Source organism: Orcinus orca, chromosome 4 (genome assembly GCF_937001465.1).
Source record: "Orcinus orca chromosome 4, mOrcOrc1.1, whole genome shotgun sequence".
In the NCBI taxonomy this organism is placed as follows: domain Eukaryota; kingdom Metazoa; phylum Chordata; class Mammalia; order Artiodactyla; family Delphinidae; genus Orcinus; species Orcinus orca.
Genome location: NC_064562.1, coordinates 48,899,092 through 48,923,594, shown reverse-complemented (window position 1 = coordinate 48,923,594; position 24,503 = coordinate 48,899,092). Strand labels below are relative to the sequence as shown.

The 24,503-nt window shown below is 36.4% G+C and overlaps 1 protein-coding gene across 3 annotated transcripts in view; it reads left to right on the top strand.

The window, feature by feature from the left end:
- The window catches only part of USO1 (USO1 vesicle transport factor), a 92,461-nt gene that overhangs the window by 54,815 nt on the left and 13,143 nt on the right, over positions 1–24,503 (top strand). For 2 of the 3 annotated variants that reach the window (XM_033406509.2, XM_049709363.1), the window contains 10 exons: positions 6,154–6,332; positions 12,202–12,342; positions 14,182–14,270; positions 14,668–14,822; positions 15,435–15,646; positions 17,305–17,325; positions 22,987–23,097; positions 23,439–23,557; positions 23,709–23,890; positions 24,157–24,278. In XM_033406509.2, the coding sequence (XP_033262400.1) occupies positions 6,154–6,332; positions 12,202–12,342; positions 14,182–14,270; positions 14,668–14,822; positions 15,435–15,646; positions 17,305–17,325; positions 22,987–23,097; positions 23,439–23,557; positions 23,709–23,890; positions 24,157–24,278 (1,331 nt within the window). The remainder of the gene's footprint in view (positions 1–6,153; positions 6,333–12,201; positions 12,343–14,181; positions 14,271–14,667; positions 14,823–15,434; positions 15,647–17,304; positions 17,326–22,986; positions 23,098–23,438; positions 23,558–23,708; positions 23,891–24,156; positions 24,279–24,503) is intronic. The other variant, XM_004280193.2, reaches the window with a different exon arrangement.

Genomic DNA, 24,503 nt, shown 5'->3' with positions numbered 1-24,503 from the left:
TTTTCTTAAATTTTTTTTTGAGATACGAAATATTTCAAACATACAGAAAACAATAGAAAATAGCATAACAAACACTTGTGCACCTACCATCCAGTTCTTTTAAATAAAGTATCCTTCTGAATATAATCTCACAACTTACTGTTTTGGGTTTTTTTTTATTAATTTTTTTTTTTCCGCCACACGGCATGCGGGATCTTAGTTCCCCAACAAGGGATTGAACCGGCACCCCCTGCAGTGGAAGCTCGAAGTCTTTACCACTAGACTGCCAGGGAAGTCCCACAACTTGCTGTTTTTAATTCAACATTGTGTTTCTGAGATTTATCCATGTTGATACATGTTACTCTAGTTCATTTATTTTAAGTGCTATATATTATTCTGTATTATGAATATACTATGATCTATTACTTTCTGATTGAGTTGACAATTAGGTTGTTTCTATTTTTGCTAATATAAACTGTTACAGTGAATGGTCTTTATGTATTTACTTGTGTGTTAAGTTTCTCTATATACCTACAAATAGAGTTGTACTTTTTTCACCATTACCAGATATTGTCGAATGGCTCTCTTAAGTGGTTTTATCAACCTATACTCCATCAGCAGTGTTTTCAAGTTCCTGTTTCTTCACATCCTTGTCAGTCCTTCCTTGCCAATTTGATGAGTGTGAGATAATGTCTTATTGAGATTTTATTTCATTTCTTAAATTAATGAGATTAAGCATATTTTCATGGGAGTAGTCACCATTTATTTTTGTTTATCTTTTACCCCTCTGAATTACCTTTTCGCCCGTTTTTGTATAAGATCGTTTTTCCTTTTCCAGTTGATTACTGGGAGTTCTTTATGTATTCTGGATACTAATCATTTGTTGATTATACATGTTTCAGTTATCTTCTATTAATTTGTTTATAGTGTTTCTATTAAAGTTTAAAATTTTAGCATAATAACATGTTGGGTTTTTTTAATAGTTTATGCTTTTATGTTTTGTTTAAGAAATCTATCTCTGCCTCAAGGTCATAAAGAGAGTTTCCATCACTTTCTTATACTGAAGCCTTTTAAAATGTGTCTTTTACATTTAATTAATAGGGCTTTTGCATTTGAATGATGTTATAAGATTTGTGATCAAATTTCCATACGTGTGAAGGTCTGTTTCTGAGTTCTCTGTTATGTTCCATTAGTCTGTCTAGTTCTACGCTAAAACCACACTCTTTTAATTACAAAAGCTTCATAATAATATCCTATCTATTAGAATATAGGAAAAATTTCCTATCTTGGCCCTCTTCAGAATTGTCTTATGCGTCTTTCCCTTTTATTCTTCATATGAATGAAACTTCTTTGCTAGTCAAGTTATCTGAAAATCCTAGTTGGGATTTTGATTGGAAATATATTGAGTTGTTTGGATGTTTTTTTTTAAGTTATTATTTATTCATTTATTTTTGGCTGTGTTGGGTCTTCGTTGCTGTGCACAGGCTTTCTCTAGTTGTGCCGAGCAGGGGCTACTCTTAGTTGCGGTGCACAGGCTTCTCATTGCAATGGCTTCTCTTGTTGCGTAGCACAGGTTCTAGGCATGCGTGCTTCAGTACTTATAGCACGTGGGCTCAGTAATTGTGACTCGTGGGCTCTAGAGCACAGGCTCAGTAGTTGTGGCACACAGGCTTAGTTGCTCTGTGGCATGTGGGATCTTCCCGGACCAGGGCTCGAAAGCATGTCCCCTGCATTGGCAGGCAGATTCTTAACCACTGCACCACCAGGGAAGTCCTGGAAATATATTGAGTTTAAAGATTAAGGAGAATCGTCATTGACTTTTTCTATCCATGAACCCAGGTATATCTTTTAATCTATTCAGGTCTTCTTTTATGTCTTTCAGTAATGTTTTATAATTTTGAGCACAAGAATTGTATATTTTTTTTATTAGATTCATTTCTAGGCATCTTATACTTTTTGTTACATGTGAATGGGATCTTTTTTTATTACATTTTCAAACTGGTTACTACTTGATTTTTGTATATTGATCTTGTATCCAACCATCTTATTAAACCATTCGTTCTCCTTGGACTTTCTGTGTAGATACGATATTTTCTACAAATAAGTGTAATCTTTTTTCTTTTCAGTTCTTATACCACTTTTCTTTTCTTTGTCTCATTGCACTGATTAGAATCTTTAGTACAGTGTTGAATAGTTGCTGACTGTAATGAGAATGTTGATGTTTCACCTTTAAGTTTGATTTTTGCTAAGAGTTTTTATCATGAGTCTTGCATTTTAATAACTGTTTTTATTTTTTTCTACATCTGTGGAAATTATCAGATTATTCTCCTTTAATCTAAAAGGGCTTTTTCTTTAAAATGGAAGAGACTACAACAACTGTGAGCAAGCGGAGAGGGGACAGAGATATGATATGAGAGAGAGAGAGAGAAAGAAAAGACAACAATCAGTGGTACATAATACCTGAAAAAGGAGGAAGTTATTAGAACAGGAGAGGTAGGAACTGGCTGTTTAAGATAGGAGAAGAAGGAGCTCATCTTCCATCATAACAGGGGATAGTGCAGGTGAAGATGCAAGTCCTTTTTCACATTTGGTGACAGGGAGTTGAGTTGAAGGCAGAGGCATATGCTGAGAGTGAAAAAGGAGGACACAGTTGAGAATCATGGAGAAGACTGAAAATAGTCTTTTGGAGGATAGGAGAGCTTGTTGACTATTGTAATTAGGAAGATTTCCAGGCAAGGATAAAGGCCCCATTGAGGGTGTTCACCATAATTTCATAGCAGTGCAGGCTACTTGATTATGTGATCCCCTGTCTCCCCCAGTACTCAGCTGTATAGGTACAGATATAGAAAAAAAAACCAGGCAGGCAGTTTTTGACAGGATAGTGCCTTTCCAGGCGGGTGCTATGAAAAGATAGTGAGACAAGAGAGCTCAGCAAATTACCTCTAGGGTGGAAGAAATGAAGACCTATATGTGCTAAGCTAGATAGGGAAAGAAGTAAAGACAGAAGGGTTTTTAAAAAGAAGAAAGGGGGCTTCCCTGGTGGTGCAGTGGTTGAGAGTCCGCCTACCGATGCAGGGGACGCGGGTTCGTGACCCGGTCCAGGAGGATCCCACGTGCCGCGGAGCAGCTGGGCCCGTGAGCCATGGCCACTGGGCCTGCGTGTCCGGAGCCTGTGCTCCGCAACGGGAGAAGCCACAACAGTGAGAGGCTTGCGTTCCGCAAAAAAAAAAAAAAAGAAGAAGAAAGAAGACTTGTTGATGGGTTGAAAGTCTCAGGGAAGCCACAGAACAGATATATTGAGAATACTTGAGCTGGAAAGATGGGAGGTTTTAGTAATAGAGTAAGGGTTATCTCTGAAGATGAGGCCAAGGAACTGAGGGGTCCAGATATTAGATGGGTTGTCACTGAAATTGAAATCAAGAGTGACAGCAGAACATGGAGATAGAAAGAAGACTCCGAGTGAGGTGCTGGTGTTTGCAGTGAACAAGGAGTAGTGACCATGAATTTGTTACAAAACTGCAGTGAGGACTAGTAATAGATGGTACAGCCAGATGGCCTGAGCCTCAGTGAGTAAAAGTAATTTACTCTTAGATGAAAGAGAAAATGGTTAAGTGGGGCTTCACTAAATTGAAAATTTAGTCTGCAAAAGACACTGCTGAGAGAATGCAAAGATAAGCCACAGACTGAAAGAAAAGATTTGCAAAACACATCTGGAAAAGGACTTGTATCCAGAATGTACAGAGAACTCTTAAAGTTCAATAAGAAGTAAAGAAACAACCCAGTTAAAAAATGAACAAAAGATCTGAGCAGACGTATCACCAAAGAAAATATATAGATGGTATATAGCATATGAAAAGACACTCAACATCATATATCATTAGGGAAATGCAAACTAAAACAATGAGACATCACTATACACCTATTAGGCAAAAATCCAGAACACTGACAACACCAAAAGTAAGCAAGGGTGTAGAACTCTCATGTATTGCTGATGGGAATGCAAAATGATACAACCATTTTGGAAGACCGTTCGGTGGTTTCTTACTAAGTTTAACATACTCTTAACATACAGTCCAGCAATCACACTCCTTGGTATTTACCCAAATGAGTAGAAAACTTATATCTACACAAATCCTGCACGTGAATATTTATGGCAGCTTTATTCGTAATTGCCAAAACTTGGAAGCAACCAAGATGTCCTCCAGTAGGTGAATGGATAAACAAACTGTGGTACATTCAGACAATGGAATATTATTCAACGATTAAAAAGTTTTCAAGCCATAAAAAGTCCTGGAGGAACCTTAAATGCATATTGCTAAGTGAAATAACACAGTCTGGAGAGGCTACATACTTTATGATTCCAAGTATATGACATTCAGAAAAGACAAAACCATAAAGAGATAGTAAAAAGACCAGTGGTTGCCTGGGATTCGGGGGTAGGAAGAAAGAGGAATGAATAGGTGGAACACAGGATTTTTAGAGCAGTGAAACTATTCTGTATGATACTGTAACCGTGGGTACATGAAATTATACATATGTTGAAATCTATAGAATTTACAACACAAAGAGTGAACCCTAATGTAGACTATGACATGAGTTAATAATGTATCAATATTCATTCATCAGTTTAACAAATGTACCACACTAATGCTAAGTGGTAATAGCAGTGGAAACTGACACGAAGAGAGTATATGGGAATTCCCTTTATTTGTTGCTCGGTTTTTCTGTAAACCTGAAGCTGCTCTGAAAAATCAAGTCTGTTTTTTGGAGTTTTTGTTGTTGTTTTTGTTGTTTTGTTTTGGTTTTGACCCTGCCGCATGGCTTGTGGGATCTTAGTTTAGTTCCCCAACCAGGGATTGAACCCAGGCCCTCAGCAGTGAAAACGCAGATCCCTAACCACTGGACCACCAGGGAATTCCCTAAAATCTGTTCATTTTTTAAAAGCAATTAATTCTTTTTTTGTTTTTTTTTTTTTGTGGTACGCGGGCCTCTCACTGTTGTGGCCTCTCCCGTTGCGGAGCGCAGGCTCAGTGACCATGGCTCATGGGCCCAGCTGTTCTGCGGCATGTGGGATCTTCCCGGACGGGGGCACGAACCCGTGTCCCCTGTGCATCGGCAGGCGGACTCTCAACCACTGCGCCACCAGGGAAGCCCCGCAATTAATTCTTATAATCGTGCAGCTTAACTAGTAGGAGCAAAAGTGTGCATGTACTACAGAGGAACCTACTCGCTGTGAGCATCCAGCCTCTTTTTTTCATATGCTTTGCAGAGGAAACAGAGCTCATTGGTTAGGAAGCCTGAGGAGTGGCCAGATATCTGTAAGGAGAACCAGGAGGGAGTCGTTAGTGTTTTAGAAACCAAAAGAAGAGGAAGTTTCAAGGAAGAGGCATAAAGACAGCAATGTCAAGTGCTTCTTAGCGATTAAATAATATATGATTGATTCATTCAACAAATATTTAGTAGTGACCTACCATGTATACATCTGATATCTTGTCTCTCTCTCTTTTTTTTTTTTTGGCCTCACCACGTGGCATGCGGGATCTCATCAAACCTGCGCCCCCTGCGGTGGGAGCGCAGAGTCTTAACCGCTGGACCACCAGGGAAGTCCCGAAATGTAGACTTTTTTAAAAGCCATTTTACTTTCTTCTTGGAATGCTTTTCTGCATCCCACCCACTTCATGTGACTAATTCCTGCTTATCTTTCCCTTTGGTGTTTATTTTATTATTATTTTTTTATTTTGGCCACACCATGTGGCATGTGGGATCTTGTCTTTATATCTGCTGAGGATACAGAGAGGTAAGTAGGACATTCCCAAATTCCTGTCTTCATGAATTATAATCTAGTGAAGACAGATACTGCATAATAATAAAAGGGGCAGGCTACTGTGAGAGCATATAGCTGGTGATCCTAACCTACTCACTGGATCTTGCTAATCATTCTTGAAGAAATGATGTGTAAGCTGGATTTGAAGAAAAAATGTGAGTTACTGAGGTGAGTGGATAGTTGAAAATAGAAGTCAGGAGAGCACTGGGGGACCTGAGAAGGAGCAGGCTCACTGCCATGCATACTGAAGAGATGCTGAGCACTGAGAGTTTTCTTTTGAAATGTTTGAGGATTGAATTTTCCTTCAGGTTTTATCAGCCTCAACATTCCATTCTACATTCTTTCCCCAGGTATAGTAGTGGAAGATTGTCTGATTTTGCTTCAAAACCTGTTAAAAAACAACAATTCCAATCAAAATTTTTTTAAAGAAGGCTCATATATTCAGCGTATGAAACCTTGGTTTGAAGTTGGAGATGAAAATTCAGGCTGGTCCGCACAGAAAGTGACTAATCTGCACCTAATGCTACAGGTATACTGTCCTTAGACATAAATGTGATAAGAATTTTGACAGTGATACTTTCAAAGAAAAGAAAATGGCTTGTGTTTGATAAATCCAGGATGTTGAGTTGGTTTCAGATGGGCTTTAAAAAAAAAAAAAAAACGCTTTTAATATGGAGATTTGCAGTTATACGCAGAGCTGGAGATCCACACACACACACCCATCAGTTAGTTTCAATAATTATTAACATCTGGCAGTTTTGTTTCGTCTTTTATCCCTCTCTCTGGCCCTGCAGGATTATCTTAAAGCAAATCCAAACATACAGTTTCCTGATAGGTTTTGCACTAGAAAATAACAGGTTAGCTTGTTGAGTTGAATTTTTAAAATCTACTATCTTCAATTAAGGTTCTAATATCATAAATTTTAATACTCAGAATATTAAGTTCAAAGAAATCCATTCAGTAAACATTTACTGAGAGCCAGGCACTGGATGCTTGGAAATGAATGGTAATGTCCCTGCCCCCAAAGATTAATAGTCTTGAGTTTTAAATCTAATACAAGTTAAATTGACACATCACGTGTAATTTTATTTAAGCTTTATGGTGAAAGCTTGGTGATGATAGACAGTAAAAGTGAAGACAGTAGGATCCCAAATGAATTCTACATCAGAGAAAATGACGAAGTTTTTAGAATATTTTACTTACTTATCCCTTTATTGAATTCCCCTTCTCCAGACCCTTAAGCTTATACGGGTCTCCCACCTTACTGACTCTCTAGTGATTCCTGTGGGTCTTCGAGTGTCTCTGAATTGTGCCTGCATCTCTGAAGTTGTGTTCCTCAAAACTAGATGGTTAATCAGACTGGTAATTAGAATCCACATATTGTTGCATGCTCTGGGAGTTGCCTGCATAGCGTTGATTGATAATTAGGGTGACCATATGCCCCAGGTCACCAGGCCAGTGTTCATTTTGTAATTACTAATAGTGTCCTCTTTCACTTCAAAAGTGTTCCAGTTTAGATAATAAATTATATAGTTAGCCTATTTAGAATATGCCTAAGAACTGTCAGGAAGATATTTTACAGGAGAACATGGGCAGAATCTTTCTATTTATACTCCCATCTTCATTGTCTATATTTTTACTTGTCAGTATTACACATTTCAAGGCCATTAGTTTTTTATGTTTTAGAAATAGTGTCCCAGTGGTAAGCTTGATATTTTTGCTCACCATTGCTTTCTTAATAAAGGAAATTCCTCTAGAAAAGTAATTTCCAAAACGTGATTAGAGAAAATGAAGGGATCTGATGATGTACAAATTACATATATGTTTCCTGCCAGAGTGAAAATTTAAACTGCTTGAGCAGCTTACTGTTTTATAGCTTAGGGTACTACGTAAATAATTATTTTTGAAGGAAGTGTCACTTGTTAAAAAGTAAAAGTACTATTTTACCCCCTAAAAAAATTTAGAATATAAATATTTATATAAATATAAATAAACAGAAAAACACAGTATTCTGGTTATATAGTAAGTTAGTTCTTTCTTTAAGTATTCTTTGCTTTTAGAAAGTGAATAAACTAGATACTAATCTTAAAGAACATAAACTTCAAAATAAAGAAACTGAGTTTAATTCACTTTAATATATTCTCCACGCAAAGACTGAGTAGTTGATGTAGTCATAGCTTCACAGGCCACAGGTTATCTTCTGCTTTTCAGCCTATTAGAGGGTTCTTTCTTGATAGCTTTATTGCTTATATTTAGGGTTGCTTGTATTTCAAGTTCTCTATTATGTACCAAATGAAAATGCATTACAATTGATGATAAACAATCCTTTTTGGATAGATATTTCCATTTAGAATTATTCATCATCACAGTTATAATTATGATGGAACTCTAGGCCACTAAAAATTGAAATTGATCCACTTAAGGGTAGTTCATTCACATTTTGCAAATTAAATTTGGGGGAAGCATCTTATTGAAAAATTTTTTAGTTGTAAAACATTTAAATTTTTTCTCGGAATGATAATTTTATGACTAATTCTACCTACAGGAATCCATTCTATGCCATTTTTGGATAGATACTGCCAGTGACTCTCAGAAAGCTTCATTACCTTATGAGAGACTCTTTTTCATTATTATTATATTTGTTGTGGTGATCTGCAATCAGTATCTTTGATGTAACTATTGTAATTGTTTTGGGGCACCACGAATCACACCCATGTAAGATAGAGAACTTAATTGATAAATGTGTGTGTTTTACTGCTCCACTGACTGACTGTTCCCCATCTCCCTATTCCCTGAGACATAACAATATTGAAATTAGGCCAGTTAATAACTTTACAGTGGCCTCTAAGTGTTCAAGTGAAAGGCAGGGTCCCATGTCTCCCACTTTAAATCAAAAGCTGGATATGATTAAGCTTAGTGAGGAAGGCATGTTGAAAGCCTTCATAGGCCAAAAGCTAGGCCTCTTGCACCACTTAGCCAAGTTGTGAATGCAGAGGAAGAGTTATTGAAGGAAATTATAAGTGCTACCCCAATGAACACATGAACGATAAGAAAGTGAAACAGCCTTATTGATGATATGGAGAAAGTTTTAGTGGCCTAGATAGATGATCTAACCAATGACAACATTCCCTTAAGCCAGAGCCTATTCTGGAGCAAGGCCTTTACAACTCTTCAATTCTGTGAAGGTTGAGAGAGGTGAGGTAACTGCAGAAGAAAAGTTTGAAGCTAGCAGAGGTTCATGAGGTTTAAGGAAAGAAGCCATCTTCATAACATAAAAGTGCAAGGTGAAGCAGCAAGTGCTGATGTAGAAGCTGCAGCAAATTATCCAGATGATTTAGCTAAGATCATTAATGATGGTGGCTACACTAAACAACAAATTTTCAACGCAGATGAAACAGCTTTCTACTGGAAGAAGATGCCACCTAGGACTTTCATAGCTAGAGAGAAGCCAGAGAGAAATCAATGCCTGGCTTCAAAGCTTCGAAGGACAGGCTGACTGTCTTGTTAAGGGCTAAGGCAGCTGGTGTCTTTAATTTAAAGCCAGTGTTCATTTACCATTCCAAAAATCCTATGGCTCTTAAGAATTATATGCCAAATCTTTTCTGCCTGTGCTCTATTAAGTGGAATAACAAAGCCTGGATGACAGCACATCTGTTTACAATATGGTTTACTGAATATTTTCAACCTACGGTTGAGACCTACTGCTCAGAAAAAAAAAGATTCCTTTCAAAATATTACTGCTCGGGCTTCCCTGGTGGCGCAGTGGTTGAGAGTCCGCCTGCCGATGCAGGGGACGCGGGTTCATGCCCCGGTCTGGGAAGATCCCACGTGCCGCGGAGTGGCTGGGCCCGTGAGCCATGGCCGCTGAGCCTGAACATCTGGAGGCTGTGCTCCTCAACGGGAGAGGCCACAGCAGTGAGAGGCCCGCGTACCACCAAAAAAAAAAAAAAATTACTGCTCATTGACAATGCACTTGGTCAGCCAAGAGCTCTGATGGAAGTGTACAAGGAGATTAATGTTGTTTTCATGCCAGCTAACACAATGTCCACTCTGCAGCCCATAGACCAAGGAGTGATTTTGACTTACAAGTCTCATTATTTAAGAAATACATTTTGGTTTCTTCGTTTTTTAATATTTATTTGTTTGTTTGTTTGGCTGCACCAGGTCTTAGTTGCAGCATGCGGGATGTAGTTCCCTGACCAGGGATCGAACCTGGGCCCCCTGCATTGGGAGCGTGGGATCTTAACCACTGGACCACCAGGGAAGTCCCTAAGAAATACATTTTGTAAGGCTGTAGCTGCCATAGATAGTGATTCCTCTGATGGATCTAGGCAATTGAAAACTTTCTGGAAAATGAAGAACATTTGTGACTCCTGGGAAGAGGTCAAAATATCAACATTAACAGGAGTTTGGAAGAAGTTGATTCCAACCATCATGGATGACCTTGAGGGATTCAAGACCTAAGTGGAAGAAGTAACCGCAGATGTGGTGGAAACAGCAAAAGAACTCGAATTAGAAGTGGAGCCTGGAGATGGGACTGAATTGCTACAATTTATGATAAAACTTGAATGGGTGAGGAGTTGCTTCTTATGGATGAGCAGAGAAAGTGGTTTCTTGAAATGGAATCTACTCTTGGTGAATATGCTGTGAAGATTGTTGAAATGACAACAAAGGATATTATAAAAACTTAATTGATAAAGCAGTGACAGGGCTTGAGAGGATTGACACCAATTTTGAAAGAAGTGTGGGTAAAATGCTATCAAACAGCATTGCATGCTACAGAGAAATCGTGAAAGGAAAAGAAAGCTGATGCACTAAACTTCACTGTTGTCTTATTTTAAGAAATTGCCACAGACACCCCAACCTTCAGCAACCACCACCCTGACCAGTGAGCAGCCATCAACATCAAACTCCACCAACAAAGAGATTGTGACTCGCTGAAAGCTCAGATGCTGGTCAGCATTTTTTAGCAATAAAGTATTTTTTTAATTAAGGTTTCTCCATGTTTTTTTAGACATAATGTTATTGCACACATAAGGGACTACAGTATAGTGTAAACATAACTTTTATTTGCAATTAGAAAACCAGAAAGTTTGTGTGATTTGCTTCATTGTGATATTTGCTTTATTGTGGTGGTCTGGAAGAGAACCTGCAATATCTCCAAGGTATGCCTGTATTTTTTAAAAAGCAGGAATAGAAGGGTAATAAATTTAAAACAAAAATCAACAAATAAAAACCACCGAAGTCTAACTAGAAAGGTCCAAAAACAAGAGCCAATGTGTAGTCCTGAAGCCTCTCTCCTGTGACATCAATTTATTAATGAAACCTCTTGGAGAATGTCTGCTAGGCCAGACGTGGAAACATTAACTATTTCAATTCTTCATAATTTACTGATTTAACTACTGACTGAGTTTTTCCACAAATTCTAGTGATTGCCGGTCACCTTTTTATTCACCAGCAGTAAAAATAGCACTTTTCATACCCATTTTATTTTTTATATTTTATCTTCCCCCACAAAAACGTCCCCTTTCTTAGTGAAGTCATTATCTATCATATGCACCAGCTATAGCAATAAAATTGTTTTAGTCTCCTCTGTTATATCATTGATTACTTCTGTACATTTAGGGTAACATTTGTATAGCACTTTGTCATTAATAAAGTATTATCATAAATATACCGTTTGATCTTGATATATATATATAAGATTTTGTACACACATATACATATAACTTTAGTTTTAAAATGTAAGGTATATACAAATTTATTTTGAAGATGTAACTGTGCTGAACAGTTGTTTAAGATAACATTTTTCATGTCTCTGAAATTTCATGTTCAAGGTTAGACTAATCATAGCATCATAGAACCTTAGGGATTTAATTAACATTAACAGTCAATGAGGCTAACGCCTTGCCTAATGCACAAATCTTCAGCCATGTCTCCAGTTGTTCATTTTACCCTCTCTTTAAATATTTCCAGTTTGGGAGGAATTTTATCACACCTCAGGCCATTCTATTTTCAAACCGGCTTTACAGTTAGGTCTTTCATCCTTACTTCCATAAGAAATCTACCATCCTCTTACTTATTCATTATTCATTTTTTGAATACAGACTATGTTACAAATACTGTGCTTGTTGTTTGAGATACAAGAAATGACTGGGGCAGTTTCTACTCTCTGGGAGTTCACAGTGACCCGAAGGAGATAAAATTAAGGAAATAGCATAATGTGGTATGTACTGTAACAGAACTATGGCCATGAGAGCATGAAGGAAAGAGCTCCTAGATCTGGCTGAGCAGTTGAGGGAATCCTTCACATAGGTTTTCTGTTCATATAGATCAAATTTGTCTCAAGACTTTTCAGATCTTTAAAAGACAGATTTTGTGTTCTCTTTCTTTCGCAGCTTGTTCGTGTACTGGTTTCTCCCAATAACCCTCCCGGTGCTACCAGTAGCTGCCAAAAAGCTATGTTCCAGTGTGGCTTACTGCAGCAGCTTTGCACCATCCTAATGGCCACTGGCGTTCCTGCTGACATCCTGACCGAGGTAAACCAAATAAAGGCAGAGGCTGCTCTGTGGAAGCTGCAGTCAGGAAGTCTAGGAAGAATTAGATATCAACTGAATGAAAAATAGGAATTGTTAACCATTCTTGTATGTTAAATTCCTTATTGACCCTATAAAATATTAGCGTAATGATGACAGTATCAATTCCAAAAGGTGTGTTCATTCCTCAAGTTTAATAGTATATAAATAATGTTAAAGCTTAGAAGATTTCTCATTAATTTTATTGTATTCAACAGGAGTGAACAGTATGATTTATGTTTTTAATTTTGAGAAGAGTATGACTTAGTCAAGTAAGATTTGAGTCTTATTTGTAGAATAATAAATTCTTTTTCCTTGACATATGGCATTTTCTGTTTCCTGCCTATTAAGAAAAAGAAGTTAGTTTGAAGAAAAGAAAGGTTTAGTTTATTTAATTTTTTTCTCAAATTAACACATGCATATTAAAAACACAGATAATAGTAAAAGTTTTATAGCAAAAACTGTCTTTGGACTCCCTTCTCCCTACCCTAAGCCCCACTTCCCCCCTATATAACCTTCCCACTTTACTTCCTCCTTGTCACCCCAGTAATTTGTATTTAAATCAATAATCAGGGTTTATAGTTTTATGACTATTCCAATACTGTTTCCTGCTAAGCCAAATAGAGCTCTATATCTTTTTTTTTAATAACCCTTTTTCTTTCCTGAGTTATAATAGTATTCTTTTCTCATTTTACGGATTTTCTATGTATCTATACATATTAACACTGTTATATGTGTTAATGTGTTAACACATTGTTCCGCATTCCAGACCTTCTTCCGGAAGCCCTCCATCTTCCTACTCAAATATGGGCTGCTTATTCTCTATTTCTGCCGCACATCTCTTATTCTGGGACTTTCATTCACCATCCTCCAACGATCCTTTTTCCTCTCTCTTAACTTGGGGATTCCTTGGTTATCTGGATTCTGTGTCTTTTTCTCCCACCCCTTGGTTCATTATCTTATTTTACTTCCTGAGAGAGGGCAAATGGCAAGATAATTTGTTTTTAGCTCTTTCATGTCGTTCCTCCACCTGCAGTATGACTCTAATGTTTGGTTAGGTATGGAATTCAGAATTGGAAATCATTAACACTCAACTTTTAGAACATTATTCCAGTGTTGCTGTTAAGAAATCCGAAGCCATTTTGAATCTTCGTCCTTTTTGTGTAACCTGCTTTCTCTCTCTAGAATCTTTCTTTGTTTATGGTTTTCTGAAATTTACTGGTGATGTGCTGTACCACACACCCCACCCCCACCCCCAATAATTTTGGGGCCCTTTTAAGCCAGAGACATAAGTACTTCAGTTCTCAGGATGTTTTACGTATTCCTTGACCATTTCTTTCCTCTCTTCTGTTTCTGCAACTCTATTAATAGATTGTTGGACTTTCTGGATCCAGTTTGTCTTTTTATTCTGTTTTCTTGGAGGTTTTTTTTCAACTTCATCCTTAAATTGAATTTTTAATTTGTTACGTTTTAAATTTGTTCTCTGATTTTATTTTTAAGCACCCTTTTCTTGTTTCATAGAAATGGATTCTATCTCTTAGGAGATATTAATTTTAGTTTTTTGAGATTTTAAATGCATGTGGTCACGTGTTATTTTTAGTTAGAGGCCTACGCTTAATGTTTTAAAATGTTATCTCAAGAAAGTGTTACAAGTCTATAATGCTGTCACTGATTTTTTTGGTGTCTAAGTTTTGCCATTTAAAAGCAAAAAGCAAAAGAATATAACATTTTCTTCTTTTGGAAACAGGGTTTTTCCCTTGACTGACTTTCTCTAAATTCTCTCCCCATCCCCATTCATTACAGACCATTAATACTGTATCAGAAGTTATTCGAGGCTGTCAAGTAAACCAAGACTACTTTGCTTCTGTAAATGCACCTTCAAACCCACCAAGGTAGGAAAGGGGAAATACTGCGATCCCACAGAGGAAGTGAAAACTTACTTTGGGATTTAAGGATATCTCATATACATATCTTATTCTTTTAAGAAGTTCAGTCATGTGTTTTGAAACAAATTATCTGACAAGATAAATATGTTGGTATTTAAAGAGTTTGTGGTCTTTGGAACTTACGTATTTGGGCGCAGGTATCACTTCCTAGCTATGTTCCTTAAGCAAACAGATCACTTCATTTCTCACAGCTGCAGTTAATCTTTTCTGTGAAATGGAGATGAAAATAGTTACTCCCTTGTGTTCTGGCTATGGTTTTTCAGTCAATAAAAATGACTAGTTATTGATTTGTGTACCTGGATTGCAATGTTTCTTTTTGTTCTTTTCTTTTTAAATGCAACAGACCAGCCATTGTAGTACTTCTTATGTCCATGGTTAACGAAAGGCAGCCATTTGTATTGCGCTGTGCTGTTCTCTACTGTTTCCAGTGTTTCTTATATAAAAATCAGAAAGGACAAGGAGAAATTGTGTCAACACTTCTGCCTTCCACTATTGATGGTAAATAATTTAATTCTTTTTTTTTTTTTTAATATTTATTTGGTTGCACCAGGTCTTAGTTGCAGCAGGCGGGCTTCTTAGTTGCAGTATGCAGGTGGGATCTAGTTCCCTGATCAGGGATCGAACCCAGGCCCCCTGTGCTGGGAGCGCAGAGTCCTATCCACTGCGCCACCAGGGAAGTCCCGTAAATAATTTAATTCTAATTTCAGTTTTAAAGTAAGTAATTGTCTTTTAAGCTTTTAATGGTAAAATATATCATAAATGTGTAGTAGATATTTAAATGTAGAATATTAGAATGTAATAGAATATTTAAAATATTGCATTTCCTTGAATTTGTTTTAGAAAGTAGTTTTTAATTAAGGTAATAATTTCTGGAGTATTACCATCATCAGTTTGATGCCTAAAGTATTCTAATATTTCTTTGTTCTGCAACTTTTCTTCCAAAGTACTTTTTTGTCATCTTTGCATTTGTTTTTGAAAAAACAGACTTTTGAAAGTATTACTTAATACTACTAATTAGCAAATTTTTAAGTAGCATTTCATACTATTTTTGTGTGTTTGGAAAACAACATAATTAATTTTTACCTTATTATCTGCCTGCCATCTTTGTAGCAACAGGTAATTCAGTCTCAGCTGGTCAGTTGTTATGCGGAGGTTTATTTTCTACTGATTCACTTTCAAACTGGTGTGCTGCTGTGGCCCTTGCCCATGCTTTGCAAGAAAATGCTACCCAGAAAGAACAATTGCTCAGGGTTCAACTTGCTACAAGTATTGGCAACCCTCCAGTTTCTTTATTGCAACAGTGCACCAACATCCTTTCACAGGTAAAGTAGCCAGCAAAACTTCTCTAAGGGGGCGGGGGGGGGGGGGAGAAAGTTTCACTTTGATGTCAGTGATACAAGGATTTAAGGATGTCCTTAGTAGATGTAGATGAAAAAGGAGAGAGGCAAGGACGGCTCATTAGCTCATTGTCACCAGAAATGGTTTTGTGGAGAGAAAGCAATAAATATTCTTATAAGAATGGTTTTGCCAAATTGTGAATAAGGTCTGCATCATGATGGGAACACATGTTCTGGACAGAAAGGTGGTTTTTTTGGATTTGTTTTCTTTTATATCATCCACACAGTTCTTGCATGTCATTTTCTGTTTCTGCTTAATAGCTGAATTCGGGTCATTTATGAGAGGGAATAGAATAGAGTGGTTCATAGCTGTGCACCTCGCTCTTTCTCTTCCCAGAGCAATTGGTCTTCCTTTCAAAAAACAAAAATAAAATACCATTCCAATGCTTATATAGTTAAACAGTAAACTCCCTTGATGTTTGTGAGCTCTCAAATCCTCAAAATGCCAAGACATATAATTTACCTAGTAAGATGTAGGTAAACAACTTAAAATGTTTACATTCCTTTAGACTCCTAAGGAAAGCAGCTAAGCTTCATTGAAATGTGGATGCTAGGGCTTTTAGGAATGTCCCTTACTATTATTAGATGATTTACCCACATGCGCCAGCCTTGCTGTTAAACAATTCAGGTTCATGCTTTAGCAGAACTGTAAAGTCATAGACATTCAGATTCACTCAAGGAGAGTAAAAATGTACATAAGCCTAAAATTGATCCATCCACTGGTATTATCCTAATCCCTTCCCCCTGATATGCGGAGTCCTTCTTAGTTCTTAATTTTGCCACACTGGTTGAATTGTTTTATTGTGAGCTTTTAGAGAACATCAGTGCTATCCATATGAAGTTATAAATGAAACCTTGAAAATTAACTGTACTGAAATGGGAGTTGAACACTTCCTTTGTTGCTTAGAATAGGTTTACTTTGATTGAGAGCCTATTTTAACTTTATCATTTGTCTCTTAGTGATTTTTTAAAAGTACCCCAAAGCATTCATATCCTCACTTATTTAATACTTGTCATTCTCTTGTTGCTGTGTGTGGAAACAGCTATTCATTTCTTTGTTTTTTCTTAATTTTTTATTGGAGTATAGTTGATTTATAATGTTGTGTTAATTTCACATGTACAGCAAAGTGAATCAGTTATACATATATCCATTCTTTATTAGATTCTTTTCCCATATAGGCCATTACAGAGTACTGAGTAGAGTTCCCTGTGCTATACAGTAGGTCCTTATTAGTTATCTACTTTATATATAGTAGTGTGTAACAACTTTTCTGGAGCCAAACAGAAATTAACTGCCCAACAGTCATCACCACATACTTCACTCTTAACATTGCAATTACAATTAATGCATAATGAGAAATCCTCAAGATCGTGGTGTGCTACCAGTCTAAGTAATGACAGTGCTATAAAATTATCCATTCTCCTCTAAAATGTATATACATTGCTATATAATAAAAGATTAGAACTATCCTGTCCCAGATTATTGGCTTGGGTTTCTAGAGACTGTATTTGAGGGATTTTTCTAGATTTACATTTCTCTAAAGCAGTAATATTTATGAATAATTTTTAATGTATAATTGCAGGGTGATAAGATCGACCGACGGGTATGTATTGCTTGTTTGGGCTTAGGCATTTTCCTCCTACAGCAAGCCTTTTTCTTTGTCTTGGGTTTTGCTGATTGGTTTTTTTAACTGCTTGTTTGAAGTTATATTCTGCTCACACTTGTATGTGCCAGCAAGTTAATCTCTATCGTGGCTCTCCAGTTTTTCTCCGTGGGGTACCGTAGTGGTGTCGTTAAGGACTATAGGAATGGGAATCTGAAGCTATACTGGTGCTTCCTCTGGGGATGCTTGCACTTTCTGGAATTCCTCGGTTTTGGGTTTTTGGTGTGATTTTTCACCCAAGCTTGCTTCTTTATTTCCAATGAAACCATTTCAAAGGTAGTCAAATTTAGGATTAAGAATTTTGTCTTTAATCAGTATATGAAAGAATGTGATGACTTTTATATTACTTAGGTTATTGAAAATATACAATAGTAAGTATAATTTTGTAATTTGAAAGAGTTTAAATCCCTTGAATTATTCTGGATGTAACCCACATGCTACACTACCATTGGGGATTAGTTTTTGATGCGTGTTGGGGGAGAGTGTGATTTGTGTTTGGTTTTGATTTGTTTTCTGGAGTATTTGGCAAAAATGGCATGTACCTTAATTCCATACTTGGAATTTGTGTTCAGTTATGCAGTGTGGACCGTAATAACTGAGGTCCTATTAGGAATTGTATGAGCATGATTTAACACATGTTAATAACTCACACACAGACATATTTGGAAGCTTTAGCTGGCAGAATTTTTTTATATTAGGTGAAGTATAAGTATACATGTCACTCATTTAAAAGGGAAATTTTTGGAGGTATAATTTATGTACAGTAAAATGCACAGACCTTAAGTGTTCAGTCTGATGATTTTTGGTGGTTGAATATACTTCGGTAACCACCACCCAAAGCAAGATATAGAGCATAGTATTCAGAAACCCAAAAAGTTCCATCATGTCCCTTTCCTATTAATTCTCTGTCCTCAGAGGCCACCACTAAAAAGTGAATCTGAGGGCTTCCCTGGTGGCGCAGTGGTTGAGAGTCCGCCTGCCGATGCAGGGGACACGGGTTCGTGACCCGGTCCGGGAAGATCCCACATGCCGCGGAGCGGCTGGGCCCGTGAGCCACGGCCGCTGAGCCTGCGCGTCCGGAGCCTGTGCTCCACAACAGGAGAGGCCACAACAGTGAGAGGCCCGCGTACCGCAAAAAAAAAACCAAAAAAGTGAATCTGATCATAATATTCTAGAACCTCATTTTAATACTTAAACATTGCAAGTTTAAACTGTTAGCTTTTCATATTATTTAAATGAACAATGCACAAATACTAAACTTGAAATCTACAGAGTAGGAGTATGAGGGATTTTTATTTAGAAAATATAATTGGGGCAACATAGTAGCTTATGTTAAAGGTGATTCAGGATCGTTTATTTTGTCTGTGGTTCTCTTCCATCCTATAAAATCTTTGGTTTTGTCAGCGGTTCACAAACTCTAAGGGGCTGAGAAGAGAGAGGTATTTTTTCTTGACTTAAACCTGTAAACAAACATGCAAACAAATGTGTTTGTGTAACACATAAACAAAATGAATAGTTTTAGCCTTTTTTTTTTGGCCACGCTGCATGGCTTGTGAGATCTTAGTTCCCCAACCAGGGATCAAACCTGCGCCCCCTGCAGTGGAAGCGTGGAGTCCTAACCACTGGACCACCAGGGAATTCCCAAGTGTGGCATTCTTTTAGCTGGTCTAGCTGTTTATATTGTAAGGAATCCATCAGAAAATGAGAGAGCACTGAAATAGAATGTTTTGATAGCTTTTATTGCTCAATTTCTAATTTTACTTGTTTGGCGGGATAGAGCAGCTTGATCAGGATTTTGTTGGATTTATATTATCAACATTTTATGATAGTATACTGGACAAATACTGTAACATTTTTGCACTCTCTAATAGTTTATTTTTCTTTTCATTTTGGAAAATTTCGAAAAATAGAAAGTAGAAAGAGAATAATGTCCCTCATTCTACTACCCAAAGGTAACTACTGGTAAAATTTCAGGCTTTTTTTTCCCCTATACTGTTTATTTACATAGCAGTGATCATGCATTAGATTCTATTTTGTATTCTGCATTTTTTCTTACAAGTATTTTCCGTGTTATTAAACACTAAGTCAACATCACTTTATATGGTTGCACAGTATATATTTCACTAAGTAGATATACCCTAAGTTAGTTAATTGCACATTTAATTATCTCCCATTTTTCCCTGTTATAAATCATGGTTTGATGAACATCAGAATAACGTAGTCTGCACAAAAGACCATTATTACAAAGTACTCACTTTGCACGTTTACAGTATGCATGGATTTCTGTTAACGTAGCAAAGCAAGGACTTGCCTGCATTTCACTGATGTTTAAAAAAAGAATTATCCCAGCAATTGTATCGTTTTTTTCTTTTCCCAGTTCAAACTTCTGCCATCTATTTTAAACTGGGGGCATTAGTTCTGCTTTTAATATGCTAGTAGGTAGAGAGTTGTAGAGTCCCAGAGTTAGAAATGATGGTAATAGTTTATAACATTTGTAGAGCACTCACTGTGTACCATGCGCTGCTTCTAAGTTCTCTACATGTATTAACCCATTTATAATCCATGAGATAGGTATTAACTGTTGCCCCTGTTTAAGGATGAGGAAGAGAAGTTAAGTAAGTTGCCTGAGGTTTCATGGCTGTTGAGTTTGAGAACCAAGATATGAATCCTGGTATCCTGGCTTCAGAGCCTATCTTCTTAACCTCTTTGAGATCATTTAATCCAACCACCTCTGTTTACTAAATGAAGAAGTTGAGGCCCATGTAGCGTATTAAACTTGTCCAAGGTAAGGCAGTAGAAGATTTGGTTCTTCTAATTCCAAACCAAATGTCATTTTCACCAACACCATACTGCCACTCTCAGAATTAAAACTTTAGTCCTTTAAACTTGAAATGGATAAATACATGGTTTAGAAATCAAAATGATACACGAAGTCTTGGCACCAACCCTGTCCTAGTTCCCTGCCTCCTGTTACTCTTTTCTTCTACATCTGGAAGTGTTTTTTCCGTATATGCCCTGATCTGCACCTTGGTGTTTTGTTTTGTTTTGTTTCACTTAATAGAACCTTGCACTTCTCCTTGCAAAGTAAAGTAAGATTACGGTGTGCTAGGTGCTCTCTTCCCCCACAGCCTCCCAACAGTGTATTGTCACACTTGTACTTTTGCCAGTCTGCTGATAGGTGGAAAATGTTATCTTAGTGAGTTTTAATTTATATTTTTCTTACTAAAGGGCTGAATAGTTTCCTATATATTTATGCATCATTTGAAGGTTTTTTCATTAAACTCTTTTATCATCTGCCCATTTTTCTTTCGGGTTGTTAATCATTTCTTCTTTATAGGAACTCATATTAAGGAACTTAACCCTTGTCTGTGATAAGTTACAAATATATTTTTCCTGATAGGATCTTGGTGTTTTGCTTTGGATTTTTTTTTTTTTTTTATATCAGACTTTTATTTTATCGCTTCTACATTTTAAGTCATACGTAGGCTTTCGCCACTTCAAGATGTTAAGGAATTTGCCAGTATTTCCATCTCATACTTTTTGGTTTCATTTTTGCACTTAAATCTTTGTTCTCTTTTTCTCTGAATTGTGTGAGATATGGATCCTCTGCTCTTTTGAACTGCTCTCTAGTTTTGCCAACATCTTTGAAGTCTGTCTGTAACCACTGATAGTTATATTCTGTCTTTTTCACATACTAAATTTCCATTTGTAGCTGGATCATTTCTGGACTTTCCGTTCTGCTCTTTGATTTGTCTGTTCATGAGGTAGTATCACCTCATTGCTCTCTTTCATTTTTTTACAGTTTCTCTAGTTATTCTTGCTTGTTTATTTTTCCATTTGAACTTGAAAAGCAGGTTGTTTCGTTCCAGAAAAAAAAAAAAAAAGAAAGCCTGTTGATATTTTTATTTGGATCACATTAATTTTACAAATTAATGTAGAGTCAATATCTTCATGATCTTGAGTCGTTCTCTCTAAGAACATGTGTCTTTCTGTTGATTTGTGTCTGCTTTTGTGCTCTTAGAAATGTTTTTAAACTTTCCTCATTTAGGTTTTACAGAGTTTTGATTAGGCTCATTCCTGAGTACTTTATCTTCTTTTGTTGCTGTGGTCAACAGGGTGTTCCATTCTATCTTCTGCCTGGTTCTAACTAGTTATGTTTGACTGTGCTCTTAACCTTCAGTTAGACCCCAAATGACCTACTTTTCAAAATTGAATCTAATTCCATTTTTGTTTACTCAGACATCAGCCAGTGATTTGATAGAATGCCCTTGTATATACAATGTCGGTATATTTGGTACCTGCAAATGGTATTCCAGTAATAAACTTTTTATGTATAACCAGGGGAAATCAACAAAACATTCACATTTTTAACTTGAGTAATTAGTTGTAAATTCTCTGTGGCACATAGTCAGTTGAGAATATATTTTTAAACTTCAGTGGACTTGGGTAACATGAAAATTTATTGTGGACAGTAATGACGTAAAGGGAAGGAAAAAGTAAAAATAATGCCTTATGTAAAAATTAAATTCATGCTGATTAATGCTTACTTGGCAAATCATTTGAAGAGGTCTAATTTGAATTTGTTTAATTAAATATTAAGTATACTTGAAAAAAGATTATGGAAAGTTCAAGATACTGACATCACGGTTCATGAAATTAGAAGTGTCTGGCTGAGTGATAGAAATTTTTCAAAACACAGTAATGGTTACTTTAAATCCATTCCTTGTCTAGATTTTTGAATAATTGCATTTTGGATATTTTCTGAAATTACTCCCAGAGCGATGCATTACTGTGCTAATTTCCATTATTTTGTTTCACGCAAAAATACAGGTTATGTAATATAATGTGGGCAATGGCAATATTAACGAGCTAAGAGAATATCTCATAAGAGATACAAATGTGTTGTATTAAAATTTAGGAAACTAATGTTGATGGACATGCTGGTTTTCAGTATTGTTTAACATACTTGGCAGCAGTATAGTTAGTGGTTTGAGGCACTTAGCTAATTTAAATAAATCTTTTTCTCCTTCATTAAGTTTGTGATTTCTCATTATTTGGCATTTCTCAGGAGGTTTGTAACATGGTTTATTTATTTTCTTGTTAGAGAAATATATTCGTTAATGAAATTTGACTAAATAATTCAGGAGATTATTTCTTTGTATTTTTCTTGATGTTTTTTGAAGGAGGTAGGATTTGCCCTTTTATGAGAAAATTGTTTTTAAAATTCCTATTGAAACATCATAAATTTGCCAGCAAATTTATGTTTTTGTAAAGTGTTTTAGGACTGATGAAATTTTTTAAGCATCCACATCATATATTTCTTCCTTAGCATATCAGATTTTCCATTAATAGTATTTTAGATAACCTGGCATATGCTTATGAGCGTGGATCAAGTCTAATTTCTGCTCTCGGTTTATTTTGGGAAGTGCAGCCCAGAGAGTATACAGGAATGCATTCTCTTGTTCAATTTTTAAAATCCAGATACCTGACACATCTTTTATAAGATGTTAAATATCTTTTTATGCAGATGGGGAGGGATCTTAGGGCAACTTTCAGTTTGAAAAAAATAAAACAAGATTTCTGCCACCTTGTTTATTGCAGGGAAGCAAAATACAGACAAGAGTTGGGTTACTAATGTTGCTTTGTACCTGGCTTAGCAACTGCCCCATTGCAGTAACACATTTTCTTCACAATTCAGCCAATGTTCCCTTTGTATCCTTTATGTTTTAGTAAGATGCATGTAAGTATTTACCTTTTTTATCTTTTCTATTTCTTCTTCTCAACTAGAGTTAGCTCCATGCCCCAAATATTTGAATCCTCTTTATCTATGTAACAACTTTTTAAACTGTTAAGGTGACAACGATGCTTACTTAAGCTGTGTGGGTGTGGGTGGGTGGGTGGGTGGGTGTACGTGTTCCATTGTTTTATGTTTGCTCGGACTGTGTATAGAATTTTTTGTAGAAACTCTTACATGAAATACATGTCAAATTCAAATTGTAAAACAAAGTACTCTGGTTATTATGAACCATTAGTTTTCTTAACAAAGTTTTCAGCTTACAGGACAAATTGCAGAAAATCTTGGAGAGGAAGAACAGTTGGTCCAAGGCTTATGTGCTCTTCTGTTGGGCATTTCAATTTACTTCAATGATAACTCACTTGAGAGCTATATGAAGTAAGTAAGGGGAAAATGCCAGGGGAAAATGACTTGCTGATGTCATCAAGAGATAATGATAAATTTTTTCTGCCAAAGTATAATGTAGACCAAGCTTTTATGTTTTGTTATGCCTTTTTTTTTAAGCATCTCAATATGCTTATCTCTGTAGAGAGAAACTAAAACAACTGATAGAGAAGAGGATTGGCAAAGAGAATTTCATAGAGAAACTAGGATTTATTAGCAAACATGAGTTGTATTCCAGAGCATCTCAGAAACCCCAGCCAAACTTCCCCAGTCCAGAATACATGATATTTGATCATGAGTTTACAAAGCTGGTAAAAGAACTTGAAGGTAAGACAACAAAGTTTATCTTGATATTCATTAGAAAGTAGTACCTAGGATTGTATTGCATATGTATATTCTGGATACATGCAGATTATATCATAAGCCTAAAAGTATTTTTTTTCCTAGCTCTTGATCTGTGGCCCACTTAAGGACTTTTGGCATTCAGTAAGATTGGAAAGATGATTTCTTATCTCTCATGCAGTTAGGCCATATGTTTTTACTAACTACATCTTAATAATAAAACAGTATTTTAAATAAGTCTTCTTTTACAGGTGTGATAACTAAGGCTATTTATAAGTCCAGTGAAGAAGATAAACAAGAAGAAGAGGTGAAGAAAACACTAGAGCAGCATGACAGTATTGTGACTCACTACAAAAATATGATTCGAGAGCAAGTACGTACTGATAAATTGTATCCAACCTCTGTTATACTAAAAGTATAGATACTTCTCTACTTCAGGGAGGAATTTCTCTCGGCATTTCCAAATGCAAGAGGATACACAAAGTAAAACTCATCGTTTTCCTAAATAATTCAAAAGCATCTGAGTATTCAACACACTGAGAGCTTAGTATGTGCTAAGCAAGTCTAGTGGTAAAGATAATCGAAAGTATGCGGCAGC